This window comes from Manacus vitellinus, unplaced genomic scaffold (genome assembly GCF_001715985.3).
Source record: "Manacus vitellinus isolate BGI_N305 unplaced genomic scaffold, ASM171598v3 scaffold_2_pilon, whole genome shotgun sequence".
Lineage (NCBI taxonomy): Eukaryota > Metazoa > Chordata > Aves > Passeriformes > Pipridae > Manacus > Manacus vitellinus.
The window spans coordinates 12,235,244-12,243,269 of NW_021940208.1; the positions used below are offsets into that span (position 1 = coordinate 12,235,244).

Below are 8,026 nucleotides of genomic sequence, written 5' to 3' on the forward strand. Positions count from 1 at the left end.
TAGGTGGCTGGACTAGATGACCTGCAGCAATCCCTTCAGACAAAATGTAATTTCTGTGAAATTCAATTTCTTAAGCACCTAGGGATGAGGTGCAAAACTGGAGGCTTTGCTATGTTCCTGTTACCAATGAGCCTATGAAATTTCATGGAAGGACAGCCTGTAATCAGAGCACTAGTGCTGTATTGATTATTACACACGCACAGAATTTCAAAAGCAGAGTGATAAGTTAAAAAAAGGAAGTGAAACTGCTTAATAATATGGCGTGCTGTCAAAAGCTAGGATATTTAGTGTGGCTCTCACCAGAGTATCTTTATTTCTGTGAGAATCATGGTGCTCTTTTCCTGTTGCTTTGAAATCCTTCAGAGAGCAAGATAATATTAAGAGAGAATATCTAAATGGTATATACTATGTTCAGCATGTTTTGGGTTTCTGCCTGCCTCTATTATCATGACTATGATGAGAAGTGGCTCCTCGCTAGTAACCTCAGATTTTGTGCCTCCTACTCAATAGCAACTGGACATCTGGATCTGTGGAGAAAGAGACAGGTGACAAATCTGCTTCCCCAGGACTTAGTTTCTTGCCCAGGGCCAATATTTATTCCTGTCCTCAGGATTCTGAGCTTTGGGAAATGATGAGAGGACATGACAGAAGAGACAGGCTGTACAGAAAATTCGTGGGTAATCACTGAAGAACGCCATCAGCTTTCTTTGTTACAATAGCTGGATTTTGTCCTTTTCAGCTAGACAGACAATTTTAATGGAATATTAGCTAGTCCAATTTCCTGAATTTTGCTGTAAAAACTTCCTCCAAACAACCCTACTTTTATATAATTAAATTGAAATATACTTCTCTGAAATTTTATTCTTTAAAGTGATACTGGTAGCTTTTCAACTTCGGACATTAGCAGTTTCAACTGATGGATTTATTTGTAATGCTTACTAGCACTGTTTAGGTTTTATTGTGCAGAGATGTTGGCATTGAGTTTTGATTTGTCAGCCAGCTGTCTCACTGCTGCAATGCTAATAGCCCATAAATGTCTGATATGTGATGTTATTCCTTGCAGCTGTAATTTAAGTTTAACGGGAATTCCGTAATTGAAAGTGGTTTTTTGTTTTGCTTACCTTCATGCAATGCAACTTTTTCAGAAAAAACGCTAAAGTTCAGAAAAGGGGCAAGATAAATTTGATTGGTCGATTGCAACTTACTACAGAGAGAATGCGGGAAGAGGAAAATGAAGGAATAGTCCAGCTAAGAATATTACGAACCCAGGCAAGTAAACCACCAGAAGAATATAAAATTACCCTATTTCTTTTATTGTATTATCATTACATGCTGTCCACAGTTGGATGTTGATATATGAAATGAGTGCTTTTGAATCCCATTGGAAATTACTTTTGCTGTTTGATTTAGATCTTTTGTAAATACCTGATTTTGCACTTGTAGTTATCAGCCTCCTGTTCTGAAATACCACATCATCATCATCTTTAAAGAGGGCAAAGCAGATATTAAGCAAGTGGTGAAGGCATAACAGTGTTGTGGTGGATGACAGCAGCAGATTGGTAAAGTTGACTTACACTAGCCACCACCATGAACACACAGTATTGTTGATCTTGAGATCTCTTTGGTCTGTATGAAGGAGGAAAATCTTGGAGATGGGATCACACTGCAGTAACAGAACATGACTCTTCAAGAGGCCTTCTCCTTAGAGGGAAAGTTTAAAAGTGCATCTTAGCTGTACAAACTGCAGCTTCCTGCTTTGTGGTTGATTGTCCTTCAGTCAGCTACTCATGTCAAATCTTTTGAGCTGATGGTTCTAAAAAAACCTGATTTTTTTCTGGCATCAGAGATCATTACCTACTATGGAGTTTCAGAATCCCATTTTACCTTCAAGTTTCAGGTCTGCTCTATCAGTCAGAGTAGATTCCAGGCCATGCACATTGTGAATTGTATCACCTGACGTAACATATAATGTGACCATACTTGAAGCAAAAAGATTAATGCCCAATTGTGTTTATGAAGTAAGAACTCCTTGGGAGTTCCAATTTTACATTCAGCTTGCATTTCATGAGGTGTTCACAAGGTATATCATAAATCACCTAGGAAATGGTGACGACTCCTCAGAGAATGAATGAACGTTTGGTTTTAGTGAGTAATTCACGCTCTAGGTATAGAATTTAACTGTGCCTTTGACTGGAATTGTCTTGTATCTCTTGCATCTTGCCAGTGCTTCATTCTTTTCGTTTATGAACTTCTTTGTAAAAGCAATTCGATACCTACATGGGCTAAGAAATGCAGCATCTATCTGATTTTTAAGGAAAAATACAGATTTCCTTGCTGTCTTGCCATACCAGGAGCTCCCTAATAATGCTGTGTTCATTTTGTCACTTCACTCAGGCATTTAAAAGTGTTTCTTTTTTGTCCTTCTTGTACCCCACCAGGAGGCTATCATCCAAATAATGAAAATGCGGAAGAAAATTACTCATGCCCAGCTTCAGACTGAACTGGTAGAAATACTGAAAAATATGTTCTTGCCACAAAAGAAAATGATAAAAGAGCAAATTGAATGGCTTATAGAGCACAAATATATCAGAAGAGATGAGTCAGATATCAACACCTTCATATATATGGCATAATTTGAGGACTCTGCAGGATGCTGAGAACATAAATGGAAGGGTGCTTGGACAGACAGCTGCAACAGTTTGTGCTGCAGAAGGACTTGTTTTGACTTTTGTTACGTATTAAAATCCCTGCCTTACCTTAACTGAGGACTATATTTTGCCAATCTCATTCAGCTAGCATGATGGCATTCCCTTCATGTTGCACACTTCTAACAGCATGCTGTTTTGTGGGAAATTTGCATTCATGAAGAGCCCATTGTGAACTTTTTAAAGTAGATTTGATTTACACCCACCAGGAAGAATACAGGTTTGGGTTTTTAGATGACCAGTACTTGCACAAGGAAAAAATATTCAAATATTCATGCACTGAGGAACTGCTATTAGTTTTGTTTTGGGTTTGTTTTTTTGTTTTGTTTGGTTTTGGTTTTCTGGGGTTTTTTTAAATGCGATTAGGACTAGAAGTAGCACTTTCACTTTTGTGTTTTGGATCAACAGAGTAATGTACTGTCCACCTTTGATCCTTTTTATGTAATAACATTTGAGACACACAAACACATGCATCACAACTGATATGTATTTGTTACAGTTAAAACCTGTTGGCTAGAGCAGTGCTTCAATCTAGTAACTGGATTTTAATAATTGACACATTAAGTGACACAAAAGTAATTCCAAGTCATGGGTGATATTTTTCGCTAAGCAAGAGATCATTGTTTTTGTTTCCTGTAAACGAGTGGATATGTGTTACTTGTTACCTTATTTGGACAGATGATTTGCTACAATCCTTTTTGAGAAGGTAGAGGTTTCTTGAATGATACTTCACTCTAAAAGCAGTTTTCATGGGAGGGTCTGCTATACTGAACAGAAATACTAAGTGTATTTCCTTGTACATTTAATATTTGTACTCCAAATATTTAGGTATGACTACATATATCTGGATGCATTAAAGAGTAATTGATGCACAACTCCCCCAGAAAGAGAATAACACTTGAAGATCCCTGTACTGTTTCCTCAGTGGTAACTTTTATATACATGCAAGGTTAATCCAATTGGACTAGTCAACATCTTTATACAAAAAAAATGCTCTGCTTTTTATTTTGTAACTGGTAGGGTAGGAAATATAATTCTGATGAAAATGGTGGAAAGCTAAGGAAAAATACCTTCTTTAGTGTATGCGGAGAGAGTGCCAAATACACATCAGGAATTTCAACTTCCTAATGTTACCTCTTCTATTTTGAATCGTCTGAAGTAGTCATTTGGCACTGCCTGCCTCTCTGCTATTCTGAAATGTCCCAGCATGTACTGGACTGATACCATGAATCACAGGAGCAGAGTGCCTGTCTTAAGACAAAAGGTAAGTTGCGCTTTACTCAGTTCTGTATGAATATTTCTTGTATAAATCGCAAATGTGCGAATTTTTCTTTTTTAATTAACCAGTTAATTGAACTACAACATCTAAAGGCCTCATCTTCTTTGATGATGAAAGGGGGAAGAGGATACAATTAACTTTAGTCAAAAAAGAAAGCCTTCCAGTAAGTAAGAGGAGTTCTACTTTCACATGGTTGCAGTAAAGTATGCAGTAAGAGTGGTTTAAAAGCAAACTCTCCAAGAATGGCTGTTTGCACCCTTAAACAGGCTGCTTGCTCTATTACTAATGTAAATGCCAGTGTGACTGACTGAGAACAGTATGTACTTGGACATCTGTTTGAGTAAGAAATTTTTGGTAGTGAGAGTTTCATGACCAAGAGACGGAGAGAAATCAAGGCCTGGCCAATCACAATTGATTGAAATCCTACAGCTTGTGTTACATGCTTTTATTGATACTCAAAAGTAGATGCCGTTTAAAAATATTGCATCTTTCATGTTGGCCCTGTGGTGTTGCAATTCAGAATCAAAAGCAAGTGGTGCTCTAAGTAGTTAACCAATGAAATTATTTGAACATTAGAAAACAAAATTCTAATAAAAAACTTTGTGCTGCAAGACTTTCAGTCTTTGTAACTTAAAAGTAATAAATGCTTACTTGGGATAATTGGGGAAAACATGACAGTCTGAGCACACTTCTCAACGAGAAAAATTTCCACCCTTAACCAGAGAAGAACAGGTGTGAAATTGTTACACAGAAAGAGCTGCAAAGGGGATAATGCTGATTTTGAAGCCATCGGCTTAGATTTGAGAGAGAAGTTTGAGACTGCATTTCAGGTGCAACTGTTTAGGAAGCTGGAGTGTATGCAGAAAGCAACAGGTTGCTGAAAGCTAAGGAGCTACACGTTCCCTCAACTAATATATACAATACAACCTAATTGTTACCTAAATAATTCTCAAAACCTGGGATGCAGAAATAGAATTGGTAATGTGCCTATGACATGGTCATTTTTCTTTAAATATGTTCCAGAAATGGATGTCGGGTTTTTTATTAAATCTGAGACTCACACCAGCAAATCTGTTAAAGATGCAGAATCACGTTTAGCATCCTTCATCAGGTCACTTTCACCAATTTGCACTTAAAACTAGTATCACTTGGGGCACAGGGAGAAACCTGGGGTAAACTGTTCTTTTGGGGAGGGTAGAATTCAAAACTATTCTTCACTTGCAATATTGCAACAATGCACTTTTAAGGCTGCAGTTTTTAGCTATGAATATATATGTCCAAAGACCTAGCTTAAGAAGGTGCTGCATCTGAAAAACATGTTGCCACACACACTGCCACGGTGAATAGCTAAGGAATGAGATCTGGTATAGAAGAGGGGGGAGGGGGAAAAAAATCACTCTTAATGGGTTTAATTAAGAAATACTGTTAAATCTTTCTCTGTCCCAACAACTTGATGAGAATCTCAGTTTCAATTCTGAAGTCTTCCATTTTTCCTCTTTCCACAGTTGGTGTCCCTAGCTTCTATTTTTACTCGTTTCTTTCATTTGTTATGACTGTAATGCAATTACATTTCCAAATGACAATGTGACTTTCTCATTTTCACCTTTTTAAACTTAATATAAATGTTTTGAATGTTAACATCTTGCATTTATTTGCATTGGGATGCCATTGTCCTGTAAAGTGCAAATTTTAAAAATACAATTGGCAAAAAGATTTGATAGTTTTACAGAAAGATTTGCTATCTTGAACTCAAACTGTTTTCTATTTTCATCTAAATGACTGGGATGCTATCTTTGTAATTCTTTGAGGTCATATTTGTGAAATAAACAATACATGAAAGCTTTCCTGTCATATACACTATATGTAGTCTGGAGTGTTGAGCGAACTTGAGTTCCTGAGTTGTAATAACTATCTACGTATGGTATTTACAATTTTGAATGTGTGCCACTACCAAGATAATAATGCTGTACAATTTTGAATGGTGGTAGTTTCTGTATGGCAGTCCAGCTGAACTATTTTGATGTACTGCTTAATTTTTGAATTTTATTTTTTAAGTTGTATAATTTATTTTCTTGCAAAATAAAAATGTAATATAAAAGACTACTCATTTAGCAAGGTATTTTGGTGTCTCACCCTGCAAAATTTTAACGTTGAATTCAGGTGCTGCTCCTGAAAGATGCCACTGTATGAAATTTGCCTGATTCCAAGTCCCAAAGTCTGTTACAGTCAGAGTATTTAAAAAAAAAAAAAGGTAAAGACTTCCAATTATTTTCTTATGATTTTTCAAGTATTTAAGGTTATACATAGAACTATTTAGTCTTCCAAGTTCTATTTAAAGATGAACCTCAGTCTTTCCATTTCAGTATATCAAAGCCTGCCATGCCAGAAGTGGCTGAGGGTGCCTCAGTTTCTGTTTATGGCATTTTTAAAAAGGGTTATGTCTCTGCAACTTCCTGGGATGTACTTGGATTGCTGAATATTTTGGTTGATTTGTCTCTGAAATTATTTACACTGTGTGTCACTGAAAATTACTGGTGGTGTCACCAGACAGTTGGGACCTTCGGGTACCTTATCCTGCAGTAAAGAGTGCCGTGGGAACAGTCGCTTGCCTGAAGGAAATGCTTTTACTGTAATGGCTCTTCTCTGATTGTCCTTGTCTTTTAATGTGAATCTCTTTTTACATTCTTTAAGTGCACCAGCTAACATCAGTGTTTTGTGCTTTCTGGAACATGCCACAGTTAGAAGTATTTGTATGGAATAAATAGCTCTTTTTGAGTGACTGTTCAGTAGTGTGCATGGCAGTTTGCCAGCTCACAGTTCTTGCAGGCAGAACTTTGATAGCAGGTTGCCATTATTTCCAAATGTTTTTCCCTCTGTTAGGGCAACGTGCAGTCTTTTCCCAGGAGGAGTTGTTCTCTAGAAGCCAGTTATCACAGGAGTTCCTTAGCTGAATCAATTCCTAGCACTGTAAATTGGTCACAGGTTAGGTAGAATCACTGACCTAAATACAAAAGGCTCTAAAACCTGGTTCATTTTTCTGATAAAGTTAAGATGTGGCTTTTTTTCTTGCTTTGCTTCACCTGTCAACATAGAATCGTAGAATCATTTAGGTTTGAAAAGACCATTAAGATCCTTAAGTGCAAACGTTAACCCAGCACTGCCAAGTCCACCACTAAACCGTGTCCCTGCGTGCCACATCTACATGTCTTTCAAATATGTCCAGGCATGGTGACTCAATCACTTCCCTGGGCACCCTGTTCCAGTGCTTGACAACGCTTTCTACAAAGAATTTTTTCCTAATATCCAATCTAAACCTTCCCTGGCACAACTTGAGGCTGTTTATTAGTTACTTGGATGAAGGGATTGACTCCCACCAGGCTACATCCCCCTTTCAGGTAGTTGTAGAGAGCAATAAGGTCCACCCATGACCTTTTCTCCAGGCTAAAAAAAACCAGTTCCCTCAGCCGCTTCTCATAAGATGCTGAAAGAATTAAAGAAGAGAATGCAGTATGGTTTTCTTTCTGGTTTTAAGACCATGGTCTAATATTATGTACATACAGCTCAGGATTTGCCAGCTATTGCAGTCATTGATTTCTACTACCGAAGATATTAAGGAAATTAGCACATCATCTGCATTTCTTGGAGCAGGCAGTTGGCCTTCTGGCCTATCCTGTGCTGCACCTATTTCCCTGGCCACAGAAAATACTTGCCAGCCAAGTAATGAAATAACGAAGGAACCTGTAAGAGCTTCCTCCACCTGCAAGTTGTCTTTATCTCAAAACTAAGCAACATGTTCTTGTGTGAACATGCTTTCGTTTGACAGTAGGAATAGTGATTGGAATTGTTTTCTACTCAGAAGAGCCTCAAAAACAATAACATTGGGGAACCTCTTCATGGATGGGATCTGCACCATAGGTTCTGTCCCGACTGGACGTGTGTCTGATACTGCGAAGCTCCAAGTTGCCTGTATCTGAAGGGAAGTAAGATTATCTTTACTGTCCTCTTTTTCCTTCTCTGTTAGGTGCAATAAAGGGCCTATTAA

The 8,026-nt window shown here is 37.7% G+C and overlaps 1 protein-coding gene across 2 annotated transcripts in view; it reads left to right on the forward strand.

The window, feature by feature from the left end:
• The window catches only part of CUL5 (cullin 5), a 32,472-nt gene extending 26,509 nt beyond the window's left edge, over positions 1–5,963 (forward strand). For both annotated transcript variants that reach the window (XM_018071126.2, XM_018071127.2), the window contains exons 18-19: positions 1,146–1,269; positions 2,439–5,963. In XM_018071126.2, coding sequence (XP_017926615.1) covers positions 1,146–1,269; positions 2,439–2,633 — 319 coding nt within the window. In that variant the 3' untranslated portion in view covers positions 2,634–5,963. The remainder of the gene's footprint in view (positions 1–1,145; positions 1,270–2,438) is intronic.
• Positions 5,964–8,026: the final 2,063 nt, after the last annotated feature.